Source organism: Rhinoderma darwinii, chromosome 6 (assembly GCF_050947455.1).
Source record: "Rhinoderma darwinii isolate aRhiDar2 chromosome 6, aRhiDar2.hap1, whole genome shotgun sequence".
Lineage (NCBI taxonomy): Eukaryota > Metazoa > Chordata > Amphibia > Anura > Rhinodermatidae > Rhinoderma > Rhinoderma darwinii.
In genome coordinates, this window is record NC_134692.1 from 18,924,675 (window position 1) to 18,939,101 (window position 14,427).

At 39.4% G+C, this 14,427-nt stretch overlaps 1 protein-coding gene across 3 annotated transcripts in view; it reads right to left on the reverse strand.

Annotated features, from left to right (window-relative positions):
* ZEB2 (zinc finger E-box binding homeobox 2) overlaps positions 1 to 14,427 on the reverse strand; it is a 144,253-nt gene that overhangs the window by 121,410 nt on the left and 8,416 nt on the right. For 2 of the 3 annotated variants that reach the window (XM_075829250.1, XM_075829251.1), the window contains one exon: positions 4,383 to 4,478. The exons of the other annotated variant lie outside the window; for it this stretch is intronic. In XM_075829250.1, the coding sequence (XP_075685365.1) occupies positions 4,383 to 4,478 (96 nt within the window). The remainder of the gene's footprint in view (positions 1 to 4,382; positions 4,479 to 14,427) is intronic. 3 annotated transcript variants of the gene reach the window in all.

The window sequence follows — 14,427 nt, forward strand, 5'->3', positions numbered from 1 at the left end:
CCTATATCAAAGGGCTTTTTTTTTTTTTTTTATACATGGCACATAAAGAAAGCATTAATATGTAAGTCCATCTTATTCACCGCCTTGAAGTCAGAAACTCATATTGGAAGCTACCGATACCCAAACATCTTTTTCATTTAAGTACGTCAATGGATCTTTGAATAAAAATGGATGTTTTTGAAAGAAAAAAAAAATTGCAAAAAATTCAAGGGATCAATGAATTGACGTTATGGATAGGTAAGGTGGAAAGAAAGACGGGCCTTCACTCGTGGGTTTTGGCGAGGCCCCCGTATGGCTTAATGAATGGGATAGAGGATCATATTATGTCTATATGTCACAATCCCAATCACGCATTAATGTTGCTGATTTGCAGTAATTTTTTCTCGTCTTGTAGATTCTGCCCTTTGCTTTTGATTCCACAGATGTACTAGCAGGGAACAAAGACGCCACATTTTAACACAAATCTAAGCCTTTGTAATGAGCTATGCAGGACAGCTGTAAGTACAGCTGAATTTTTTTTCAAAAGTGTTCCTTTAATGTCCAGCTGGTCCTGCGCTTTAATAAAATTGACATATTGATTCTTCTGAATTTACAGATGCCTATTTCATAAACTCCTATCTCTAAAGCGCGACATCTTCGAGAGCAATGTCATTTTTTTTTCTCTCCTCCAAATGGATCAATTATGTGCCCACGTAATCCTGTTACCTGTGAAATCCATGCATACTTCTCCCATTTGCCTCAGTTCCCAGGCGGACAAACTAGCATTACGTACGCATAAACAAACAGAGCATTTCCCAGATATTAGGAATTGTTTTCAAACTGGAAATCTGTCTCCTGGGTCATTTTCCTAGTCATAGGGAGGATTGCTCTTCCTTCGAGAAACCTCGGTGTCTTAAGATAAATAAATAACTATGGTGTTATGGCTTCTCAGAAAGGTTGTCTATTTATCTTCAAGGACCAACCTCCTTAATCCCCGCTCCCCATTCGAAGAATTATTCGACTTCTCTCTATAAGTACCTGTACATTAGTCCTCAACCACAGTCTTATAGATTATCAACTGGAGAAGTCCTCAGCCTCCATCATTACAAATGTTAAGCAAACATGGCTAAATACGCTTTCCTCAAGTCTACCATTTCTAATTTCAATTGTTAAAAACATTTTAGTGGAAGACTATACTCAGTTGGTTTGGTTGATTTAGAAATACTTGACTTTATATCAAGCAATTTAACTTTACACTTTGGAAGTCAACCATCGTACCTGGCCTTCTTGGAAGCCAATGAAGGTACTAGACTTTTTTGGGATGCAGATGACAATACTGAATCTTTTTGGAAGCCAATGATAGTACTGGATCTTTTTGGAAACAAATGATGGTACTGAACTATTTTTGGGATGCCAATGATAGTACTGGATCTTTTTTTTAGAAACCCATGATAGTATTGGATCTGTTTTGAAAGCAACGATGATACTAGACACCTTTTTGGAAACCAATGATAGTATTGGATCTTTTTGAAAGCCAATTATGGCATTGGACCAGTTTACCAGTGATGGTACTGAATTTTTATGGAAGCCAATGATGGTACTGAGGTTATTTTGAATGCTAATGATGGCACTGAACCTTTTTGCTGGTGAGGGTACAAGGTCTTTATGAGAGCCACTGATGGTGCTCATTTTTTTTTAAAGCCAATGACCGTTCCAAACCTTTTAGAAAGCAAATCACAGTACTGGATAATTTTTGGTGCCTTCTGAAAGTTCTGAATCTAAAATTCTACCTATAAATATATTAGATTTTTAAAATGTTCCCAAGCCTAAGAATATCTAAATCTCCTGCAGTTATACCCAACGTGTTCACGGGGTGGATGAGATTAGATTGCCATGACATATGGCATTGTTTATAATATGGGGCAACATCTAGTTGTATCCCATGACCAACCCGCTGACATAAAACACGTTTCTAGTGCCAAATCCAGAACACAATATCAATGCTTTGCCTCATTTGCTACCTATGCTATACCGCCAACCTTGATTTTCAGAAAGGACCAGAGATCGGTAAACAATATGCACAAATGAATGGCACAACAAAAAAATCAATTATGTCATACAGTGATGCCACGCAGTGATGTCACACAAAGATTTTCCACTCTGATGATGATGAAGATGGTTAAAAAAACACTGTACCCATATATCACGTATAATTAGTACCAAACGAATGGATGTAAAGCAGAACATTTCTTCACTAATACATAAACTCACAGAGACAGAAAATCAATCCATGGGCGATATTCACGGTCAGAAAGAGGTCACAGAAAGCAATTAATGAGACTATATCCCCAGATAAGAGAACTTGTTAAAATGAAAATATTATATATGTATATATACTTGTTAAAATGAAATTATATATATATATATATATATATATATATATATATATATATATATATATATATATATATATATATATATATATATATATATATATATATATATATATATGTCACTGTGGAAATAATTTGACAATTTAAAAAAAAATAAAAAATTCAACATCTATCAAAGCTTAAGACCATTTCATACCATGTTACCATATAGTGAATTTTTGTATGTGGGTGTTATTTCTAGAAACAAATAGTTGGTCAATGGCCCTGGATCCTATGCCCTGCACTCATATCCATATCCTGCAGGGATGGACTAGCCATTCGGGCATTAAGACAGAGCTGGAGAACCCAAGGCCAGGATGGGTCCACAACCTCTGAGCGGGATTTGTGCATGGTTTTCAAAAACAACATAATTCAAAAAGCATTGGGCAATAATGTGCATTATCACTACAGTGACTGGTAAGGGTTGCATCACCATTATTGCCCAGAGGCCAAGGCCACTCTCCGTCTGCCCTTGGTTTCCTCTAAATATTTTGTAACTTTAATTTATATTTGTAACTTATCTAACCTTGATTGACTCCAGAGAGGTTGCAAATTTGTAGGCAGATTGAATTGCAAGCTCCTCGGGGGCAGGACATATTGTGAATGTATAAAATAGTCATCTTGTACATCTCGCACAGTGTGTTGGTGCCATAAAACTACTAATTATAGCTATATAACCAGATAAAGTCTTTGGCAGTCGTTTTTGAGCACATATTGTATCCATTGTGTTCAGACTATATATAAGAGGTGCCATGGGGCCTCTTGCTATAAGGAAAGAGAACGTAGGTAGTCTCAATTCAGACTAAATACAAAACTGCAGAATGTGTGGAATTATTTTCAAATTACCTCAATATTTTGCAAACATCTTCACCTGCATGCTGGGAATGCCAAGGAGGGGCAGAGTGTCGGTTGTGCATTTTTTACTCCCCATCCTCTGCTGAATTCATTTATAAATTACCTCATCACTGACTGAAATTAACACTGATTCTTACAGGCAATTTCTCAATTTCCAATGCTAATTACATTTTTTTTACTTTTAAATTCCGTACCACCTGTTTTGGGCAAGACATCTTAGGCAGCGAGACCACATTTAATCACAATTTTAATTAACCACCCCGTAGATGTGGAAAAGAAGCAATTATAATGTAGATGAATGATGATTTTTTTTCTGCATTGAATTGTTTTGTTTCCCTGCATGTTGATTGTTAAACAGAAAACAAATACAATAACTGCGCTTTTTTTTATTTATTTTTTTCTATCATTGAAATGTTATCATTGTTTTTGAATTTTTTTTTTATATTTTTTTGAAATAACAGTCCGGGAATAAGTGACATCATCTGTTTACAAATATATGTGTCTCACAACCAATTACTAAATGACGAATTTGACAGAAGCTCTTCTTGGCGCTTATATGATGACCCCAAAAATTATCCCAACTTTTTTTTTTTTTTTTTTTTTAGACTAAAGGGCTATATAGCTTTGATTGGTTTGTAAAATTGAGAAATTATGTTTGAAGTATGACATAAAATGCTGTAGAGAAGACTGAACAGCAGAAATTATTACAGACATATGGGACTAATACACTTTTAGGCTTTTTCTATGGGCCAGCCCCGTTCATGAGTTATGGTATGTAATGATCTCACAGCTTGCATGAAACTTCCATAGAGGGTTTTATCATCAATACTAGCTTGTCTTTCTCTGGAATAGAATTAAAAAGAAAAAAAAAAATTCCTCTTGCTACAGAGACGGTTAAAAAAAAAATTGCAGTGCATGTATTTATAGATTGGAAGACAGATACTGACATGATCCAACAATTAATGCTTCCTTGGGGATGTCAATCTCTTAGCTCTAATTACAAAAAGATTTAAAACAGTTATGATAACCAAGGCAAACATTTAAAAAGACATGTCATAACAGAAGGCGATTGTGCATAAGAAATCGAGACAACAGTACACCAGGAAAAAGACCTACTATTGCGGGAGTCTTTCCTCCTACAAATATTTGGGTGTCGCTCTGGTAGAAGGGATAGGTCCTGCTCATCTCTGTCAATGTGTAATATAAGTCCTCCTTTTTTAAGCAAGGGAAAAAAACAAGGAATGATTCAAACAGCCGAACATTAGTCAAACACACACCGATCTACATGCTAGATTACAACTACAGTAGTAACATGGAGCAAGTGGACTTAAGGGCAAGAGGAAAGTCCTAGTGTACCCTCCTGGAGAGGTCACTTAAGGTGATTGACCTATGCTATCATGGTGTGTGAGCCACTCATAGCAGAGAACAAATGGATGATATTGAATAATATAATAATACATAGAGCATAATAAAAGCATCATAACGTAAACTACGTTCCATTAGGTCATTTGAATTAATACAAGGACTTAAAGTATGAGCAGGGGAACAGAAGAAACTCTAGTTTGGTACCATTACCCAGTCTACATTGGATCATTTCAATGCATTATTTCTATTTGATCACTTATAGGACACATTTCGCCTCCCCTGGTTGAACTTGATAGATATAGGTCTTTTTTTTCAACAATTCAATGTAACTATCACTTATAAGAAACATCTCAAGCCGAGAAGTCTGAGGAGAGGAAGGACTGGCCGGCGCTGTTTTATGTTAACTTTACAAGACGTGCAGACGATGTTCCACATCTGTCTTCGTAGACCTTCTCTGCTAATGGGGTCTGTAGGTTAATACACTGGAAAGGGTCTAACATTTGTACTACTTTGAGAAGAAAAATAACAGCCCACAAATAATTATGGCAAAAAAGAGACTACTACGGAAATAGTCATGTTGACGACCAGGCTTGGGTGGAGAACATTGTTTTTAAGTGCCATGCAGCTCTTGTCATGATCTTGACAATTTTTTTTTTTGGTGTTATGGAAATAACTGTAGGTTCTATGTGGCACTTTAGCTAGTTATATGCAAGCAAAACAGGAGCAAAAAACCAAGAATCTAGGGAATACCTGAACATGGAGGTAAGCAAAGAAAGACTTGACAATTGCTCAGATCCAACCATGACCTGCTATCTCATCTGCCTCATGTACTGGGGCAACTGAGATTTTTCACACCTATTTAGAAATATACAGGCAGTATTGAGTTAATATTGGGAGTTACATTTTTTGAATTTTTTGAATTTTTTGGCCCATTATGGCCAGTCAGTCAAATGTGAACGGTACCACACTAGTTATACCAGGACATGGTCCCCCAACCCCCAAGTGAGGTTCTCCAAGGCTACAGTATAATTTTATGGATTTTGAAGAGTAAAATTGAAAACATTTGAGCGGATCACATGAGTCAAGAGATAAATAAAAGACATTCAGAGCGATGGTTGATCTGGTCTAGCGGTAAAATAATTACATCCCAGTGCTCGGTGCCAACTTTTCTAACAATCCTCACACATCGTATACATGTATCTTCTTATCCATGTGTTTGCATTTATTTGTAAATCATCTTTCCGGGATAGAATGCAATTTCGAATTATTCTTGTCATTTTTAAAAAGTCTAAGCAATTCTCAACGCCTGCAAATAGACCAAACCTTTTTTTGTCGGAGCTTATAAGCAAATCCACTGTAGAAATAATCACTTCTAACAAATGATCAAAGAAAAATAATCTTTCTTCTCCTAATAAGACTTTTTCTTGGAAAAAAAAAATCCCCCCATTTTAAAATGGATAACAGCTCGGAGGCAAGTTGCAATCTATGTTTCCAAAGTTATTGTTTTATTGTTTTGTTCTATGGAAATGAGAATGAGGATCCGACATTTGATTCTATATCTTAAGACTCCAGAATAAAAGTTTGTACGTGGAGTATGGAAACTCATTGTTCTGACCTTAAGTTTTAATATTAAGGCATAAACAGAGCATTAAATCAGGGAAGACTGTGACAAGTCCAATGTGCACGAGGATGGTGCCAGCACGCCATCTCCATCCCTTTGTTCAAAGCTTAACAAAAATGTGCCGTCACACCATTTAAACTCAACAGGGCCTGTCGAATGGGTATCAACAGATCAGCCAATGCCTGTCACACACAGGGCTAAAAAACTGTTTGAAAGCAAAGCTTACGTCTGCTACGTCTCCTGGAGAAGGAGTAACAGAGACTTATTAATCAGTCTAATACCTAAAAAAAAATACCTTTGTGTAAAGGAGGAGGTAAGCAATACAAATTCTGACCCCAAAAATTAGAAACTCTTGTGACAGTAGTACATTTTTAAAAATGTGTACAAATTTTAATTTTTTTCAAAAATTTGTCCTGATCTTTTTCAAAAACAAAAATACCTCTGTGCGCTTTAAGAGGGAAACAAATTTGTACAAGTTTTTTTTTCCCTCCTCGGTCGTGAGTTTCAGGATATCATTGAACAAACAATAATGTAAACCGTGCAACTATTCAAGGAAGTGTTTATTTTATTCTGGTTTAATTAACTTTACGGAGCTTTTTGTTTTCTTTTCTGACAAAGAAAGGACATTCCCCACCACCACCATCCACAAGAAAGATTAACAATCCTCTAAAAAGTTTTGTTATACTTTTCCAGAAAGTAAAAGCAACTTTTAAAGGCAGGAGTGGAATATAAATAACTTATTAGTTTAAAATAGTAGTAGAGCTTTGATTTAGATTTTTTTGTGGTTTGTTAGATTTGTTTGAGATTTGACAAGTTGTCATGGGCCGTGAAGCTCATGGGAGGGCCCTGAAATTCGGCTCAACTCTATTTTAGACCAATCCTATTTGAAATAAAAGAGAGCGTTCACCAAGAACTTCACAAAAACATTTTTTGTTCTCGTGTAGAAATTCATTGTCAGTCACTGAACTTATAACCGAATCCGACAACGTATAAAAGGCCAATGAGAGATTGTGAGACTTCAGCCGATACTTTGCCTGCACTCTGAGAGTTATATAGTCCCAAATTTACTCTAATGCTGTCAGTTTATTGCTTATATTTCAGCTGTCTCACTCCTAGTCCCTCTCCTGTCAGTTTCTGGGCTGCCAATTTCAACTTGAAGCTTGACTGGGCTGATCGGATGCAAATACCTCGAGGGAAAACCCAGAAACTCATGAACAGTTATGTCAAGTCGATTTTGCACCATCGGGAAAAGGTAACCTCTGCGAGACAAAAACCAACAAGGTTAAAGAGACAGGGGTTTTCACGTGTAATATCACTGCTCTACATCTTGTTCACTGTCTCCCATCCCTCAGAAATTGGAACTGTCAGATTTATTCCTAATTGCAAATGCAAAACTGCCATTAGGAAGAAGAAGAAAAAACACAACAGAGGCAGAGCAGGCATTAAAAATATGAACCTAATTACATTAATTACAAAGGAATACAATTTTTGTTAGATTTATTTTTTTCAATTTTATTTTTGAAAATTTGTAATTTGCTTTTTTTTCTGTTATGCGATTTTTGACAGATATCTGCACGAACAATTCTCATATGTAATGAAAATATATGTTGTCAGATGTAAAGAGACCTTGGCAGTTTGTCTATGGAGTAATAACTGACTAAATGACTACACATATGGAACAAAGCAAAAATAAATGAAACTATTATATATATTTGGAATGTTTATTTTTTTTATTTATTTTTTTCTAGGTTAAGTTTGTTACGGTTTTATATTATTAACACTGTACTTTTTAACTCAATGTCCTCCAAAAAATCTAGAAATGACAACAAAGAATTGGAAATATTTTTGGAAAAATATTTCAGGTGATAAAGAGCATAGATTTATCAACTACAGAACCTGCCTCAAATATCACTTGAGACCTTGAAATCATTACTTCTTCTCTTGTCTATGGAAATCAAGTCTAAATAGAACGTCACTATATGCGACATCAAATGTTATGGTTTAGAAGAGTAAAGAAAAAGATGAAAAAAACAAAAAGACTTATTCTAAAATATCAGTTTATTTATTCCTATAGAATACTGCATTGTTGGTGCGTTAAATGGTAAAACAAATAATCTCAGTGACTGTACAAGAAAGTAATGGTGTTCATTTATAACCCCATTTTGGGAAATTGGGGGGGGGGGATTCTACAAAATCACAGTTTGACAGCACCGAAACACTGCATGACCATACCTTTGCTATCAAAGAATTCCCTGCCACAGGCGACTTGTGGACTAAACTCACAAGCCATGGCTACCCTACATTTATACTATATAAAAGTGTCACACGCCGTACCCCCTTTCACTAGTTTAGTCTTTTTGAATTCTAACAATTTTTTAGTACTTTTTTTTTAATATCTCTTATTCCATAGAAATGTTTATATCAAGTCTTAATATTGAACTTCGATAACGGATCATCAATAGCCAAGTCACTCTGCAGTTACCTAAGACATGGAATAATTTAGATAACGCTATGTGGTAGCAATAAGCAGCTTATAAAACTTCAGTTATGGAATACGGATTGTTATTCCATGATGTAGAAAATAAATTGCGTGTTGTATATTGGAGAAACTTAGCGCTTCATTCAGTCATTTATTTTTTACTCACAATAGATGTAGCAGAGTCGAGTTTGTCACAACTCGTTGAATATTTGAAGCATTAATTGCGATATTACATTTTACTGCAGATAAAGCGGCTAAAAAAAAATCTGAAATAGTTAAACGACAGTCAGTCCTGCTACAGCTATATAGTTTTATTTTTTTTAATCACTCTATAGGGTTTAGCACGGGTTTTTTAAAAATATATGCCTGTCGATGAGGCTTCATACATTCCAGGGCTGAACTCAGAAGGCGGAATGATGAACTGACACTAGTTGTCACTAAAAGATCAACAGATCAATGTTTTTTTGTCTTTAACCTGATACAAACAAACACTAGGACCGATACAACACTTCATAGGATTTTGAGTGTGTGCTATATATACAGTATATGTGGCCTATACATTGCTATTGGCCACATATAAGGCCTACAGTGACATACGACTTGTTACTAGATGTCACCTTATCCTACTGACCTCATATGGAGAATAAACCTTCTATGACATCAAGTTTCGTTCCTTGATCATTCTGAACTTTAGGTTCTTCTGTCTTCCTCGCCTCAGTCTTCCTCAAAATGCACCTTTTGCCTAATCATGAAACCTGAGTGTTTCCCTTTTCTTTAGAAGGCTCTGATGCCATTTACTGTCTTTCTCTGAGCATCTACGTGTCTCTATAGGACTGTCCTCCACCTGACCCTTTATTCAATAGGTACCTATAATATTATACAAAGTATTACTAAACCTATATAAGACTGATGTTCTTAAGCAACCTTAAAAGAAAAAGGAATTTTCTTATTCTTGAAATCCTTTGCAGGGTTAGTGTAATCTGAGGGCACTGAGCTACTGGCCATCCTGGCCCACCCCTGGAGTAGTTGTAATAGTATAGACCTCCAAGGAAGAGGATTACTCATTCACATAGGTCCACCTGCTGCAGAGCATCTTGGGAAATATATATCGGCCACTAAGTTTGGAGATGTTTTTTTCTTGTCTTGATGGTGCAGCTAACGGGTTCTGCAGCAGCTTCGGTCTATCAAGTCATGGGGTTTTCAAAAACTAGGATAATGGGGCATTAATAGGGTATCGTAATGCCATATCCTGTCAACCTGTAGTCACCTGGGCAATTTAACCTCATAATTTCCACATGGGCCTTGTAAGATAAATCGTCGATATATCTGCCCCGCAAAAAAACATGATTAGCCACTTTCTTAAATAAATGTAGTTTCATTAGAGCTTTTTTTTATTTATTTTATTTCCGAAGGAATATATTATGCCTGGTTGTTCATACGAATAACATAACACTTCATTATTGGATGCTTTGACAGATGGCATTTCTGCCAACCAGACAACCCATGCCAGCTTGCACAGTACTTCTGCCACCCTGGGACTTAAAATGAAGGCACCCACGAATCACTATTATGTCTGAGCAGTGCGTATATAGCACCTTACCTGGCAAGGTTAATTCAAATGGCTAACAACTGTATCCCCTGGACCACCAGCGGAAGTGGATGAATGTGGCATTAGAATATATGCATATAGGTATATACATTTATATTTGAATTCATTTTATTATATCATCTTTGCCCGTTAAGTACCATTTGCACAGCTCTATACACCCAATAAATCATATTTGAATATCCAATGACAAACCCGTAAGTGAAGAACGCCTGACTTCTAAGAGCTGACAATCTACAATCCTCTCCGTCAATGCCTCAGCATCCATGTAAGACATAAGACGTCAACTCCATGCCCTGATACTCCATCCTGAATGTCGGCAGAGCTGAGGTTATAGGGGGGGGGGTACATTTATAACTCTACTTGATATTTGCTGTATCACCTACAAGGGAAGTTGATCTGCGCTGCACTGTCAAATCACCAGGAGGCTGTGACAAAGGGAACTGTCTGTGTACAAGGTGTAGCAACACAACAGACACCTTTAATCCTGTCATGTCTCATACTCTGCACTTTCACACCTTACTGGCTGCTCCAACAGTGACACTTGCAGTTCCTAACTAAATAAGGAAATTGTCTTTATACTCAAAATCAACACCTGTACACATATTCCAGTCCAAACTTGAACGCATGGTTATATTTAACCAGATGTCAGATAGTAGCTGTTCGTTTGAGAGCATGACATTGTCCATATTATCCTAATACAGATGTAGCAGAGCCGACTGTGTCATTTGAATCCCATCTGTCTTCTCTTTACAAAAATGCCTGCCATCCTATGTAATACCACAGATAACACATAGCGATATCACAATCAGTCGTGCCAAGTGGCAAAGTCATGTTTGCGACAGGTGACAAACTCAGCTCTGCTACATCTGCCTAGATCTATATGGTAGATGAATGCATGCACCGCATCCTGCATGTGTTACATCTCCGTACAGTGAATGGACAGGGAAATGTGTTATTTTGACATATCTGATGACAGGCAGCAGTGAGTGAAATTTGTTAGCCCAGAAAAGAGAGGAAAAGGAGAAGGCGGGGGTAGGGGGGGGGGTCCCTTAGCTTCACCCTGTGGGGCGCACCACATCCACACTGATCCTCTCCTGCTTTGCAGGCCTCTCCAGCACACAGGGGGTACACAACTAGTGTTAGGAGGATTCTAGCAGGATTTTTTTTTTTCCTCTGGCATGTAAATTCTTTGGAAACAATCATGTCTAGAGATCTTGAAAGAAAACTCAATAACACAGATCTTATCTGCTGAGTGAAAGTACTTAATTCAGAAGGAGTTAAGCAGTTTTTCAGCATCGCTCTGTAGGTTAATATCACAGCTGCCCAGTAAACCTCATTTAACAAAAGGCTCCCTTTGCAAACAGAATCCTGTACCCCCTCCCCAAGTGTCCAAAGGTGTTTACTGAAGTAAATCTGTCTAAATCCTTCATCGCTGGGGTCATGGGGAAAGCAGAGAGGGGGGCTGAAGGTGTAGGGATAATCCCTTTTTGTACCAATGTTCCTGAACCGTCTGGGAACAAAATCACAAATCTGTGTCACATGTTTCTTTAAAACTTGTAACATCTCGGATTTTCCTCAGATTTTTTTTTTTTTTTCAAGAACACCAAAGACATACTTGGATCTATGATGAGAATAACTACCTTTACTACACTGCATCAATACACTGTCTTTAGATACATCACTGTGAGCAATTGTATCCATTAACAAGGACATGTTGTAACGGCTGGGGGTAGGGAGACGGACAAGTGAGCCCTAATCTACCCGCCACTCTGTCCCTGCCTACTTGCAACGACCCGCCCTAGGCGACGGGGTACAACTGGGCGGCGGTCCCTGCGCTCAGTAAGTGCACGACAAACACGACAAACATACAAGGAACACAAGCAAGGAAAAGGGGCCGTTGCCCACGGCAACACCGTGAGCAACCAGAGTGGTGAACGAGCCGAGTCAAACCAGGAGTGTGCGAGGTACAAAACGAAAAGCAGAAGAGTAGTCGGTAAGCCAGGGTCGGTATGGAGCAGGATCAAAAATAGCAGGAGCTGTAGCTGGGCCAGGAACCACAAGGAAGGAAACAAAAGCAATAACAAGCACCGAGGGACAGGAAGTGCAGGCTTAAATAGACCGAGGGCGGGAGCTAGCTGAGTCTGGCAAGGTTACGATAGGCTCTCCCACTCCTAAGCCTGCCAGCCTGAATGGTGGAAGCAGGAGTCAGTCTCAGGGATGTATTCTCAGGTGCTGACTGATTAGTTCTGGGAGTTAACCCCGCAGTGCCTGGCAGATCCTTTACAGTACCCCCCCTTTTATGAGGGGCCACCGGACCCTTTCTAAGTGGACCTGGCTTACTGGGGAAACGCAGGTGGAACCTCCTGACCAATACCCCAGCGTGAACATCCCGGGCGGGTACCCAAGTCCTCTCCTCGGGCCCGTATCCTCTCCAATGGACCAGGTACTGGAGGGAGCCTTGGACCATCTTGCTGTCCACAATCCTGGCCACCTCGAATTCCACCCCCTCCGGGGTGAGGATGGGAACAGGAGGTCTCCTCGAGGGAGCCAAGGACGGGGAGCAGCGTTTGAGGAGGCTTCATGGGGGAGTCGGAGGAGAAAACACATAAACGTTCACGTTGTCGTTCCCTGAGACGTCGGTCAAGTCGTATCGCTAAAGCCATAACCTGGTCTAGGGAGTCAGAAGAGGGATAGCTAACTAGCAGGTCTTTCAGGGCATTCGACAGACCCAACCTAAACTGGCACCTTAAGGCAGGGTCATTCCACCGAGAAGCTACGCACCACTTCCGAAAGTCAGAGCAATACTCCTCAACAGGTCTCTTACCCTGACTTAAGGTCACCAGCTGACTCTCGGCAAAGGCAGTCCTGTCAGTCTCGTCATAAATAAGTCCGAGAGCAGAAAAGAAACAATCAACGGAGGAAAGTTCAGGGGCGTCAGGAGCCAAGGAGAAGGCCCACTCTTGGGGCCCTTCCTGGAGCCGGGACATAATTATACCCACCCGCTGGCTCTCAGAACCTGAGGAATGAGGCTTTAAACGAAAGTAAAGCCTACAACTCTCCCGAAAGGAGAGAAAAGTCCTCCGGTCCCCTGAGAACCGGTCGGGCAACTTGAGGTGGGGTTCAAGAGGTGCGGTACGGGGAACTACCAGGGTAGCATCAGGCTGGTTGACCCTCTGAGCCAGGGCCTGGACCTGTAGGGAGAGACCCTGCATTTGCTGAGCCAGGGTCTCACGGGGATCCATAGTGGTGTCAGGGACCAGGGGTAGACTAGGTATGGGCTTGTTATTATGTAACGGCTGGGGGTAGGGAGACGGACAAGTGAGCCCTAATCTACCCGCCACTCTGTCCCTGCCTACTTGCAACGACCCGCCCTAGGCGACGGGGTACAACTGGGCGGCGGTCCCTGCGCTCAGTAAGTGCACGACAAACACGACAAACATACAAGGAACACAAGCAAGGAAAAGGGGCCGTTGCCCACGGCAACACCGTGAGCAACCAGAGTGGTGAACGAGCCGAGTCAAACCAGGAGTGTGCGAGGTACAAAACGAAAAGCAGAAGAGTAGTCGGTAAGCCAGGGTCGGTATGGAGCAGGATCAAAAATAGCAGGAGCTGTAGCTGGGCCAGGAACCACAAGGAAGGAAACAAAAGCAATAACAAGCACCGAGGGACAGGAAGTGCAGGCTTAAATAGACCGAGGGCGGGAGCTAGCTGAGTCTGGCAAGGTTACGATAGGCTCTCCCACTCCTAAGCCTGCCAGCCTGAATGGTGGAAGCAGGAGTCAGTCTCAGGGATGTATTCTCAGGTGCTGACTGATTAGTTCTGGGAGTTAACCCCGCAGTGCCTGGCAGATCCTTTACACATGTATCTATTAACAAGAAATTCTTATCTAAAAAAAAAATACAAATAAAATAATAATTTAAAAAAAAGAGACGCCCTTATAACCTCACAAACTTACTACTTCTAGATTTTAAATATTATTTAAAAAGACGAAATGTAATCATCTCTGTCATGTAATCTGTTCTATTCTGGAAAAAAAAAAACCTCAACAAAAAATAAAAATATATACAAAAAAAAAGAACAAAAATGT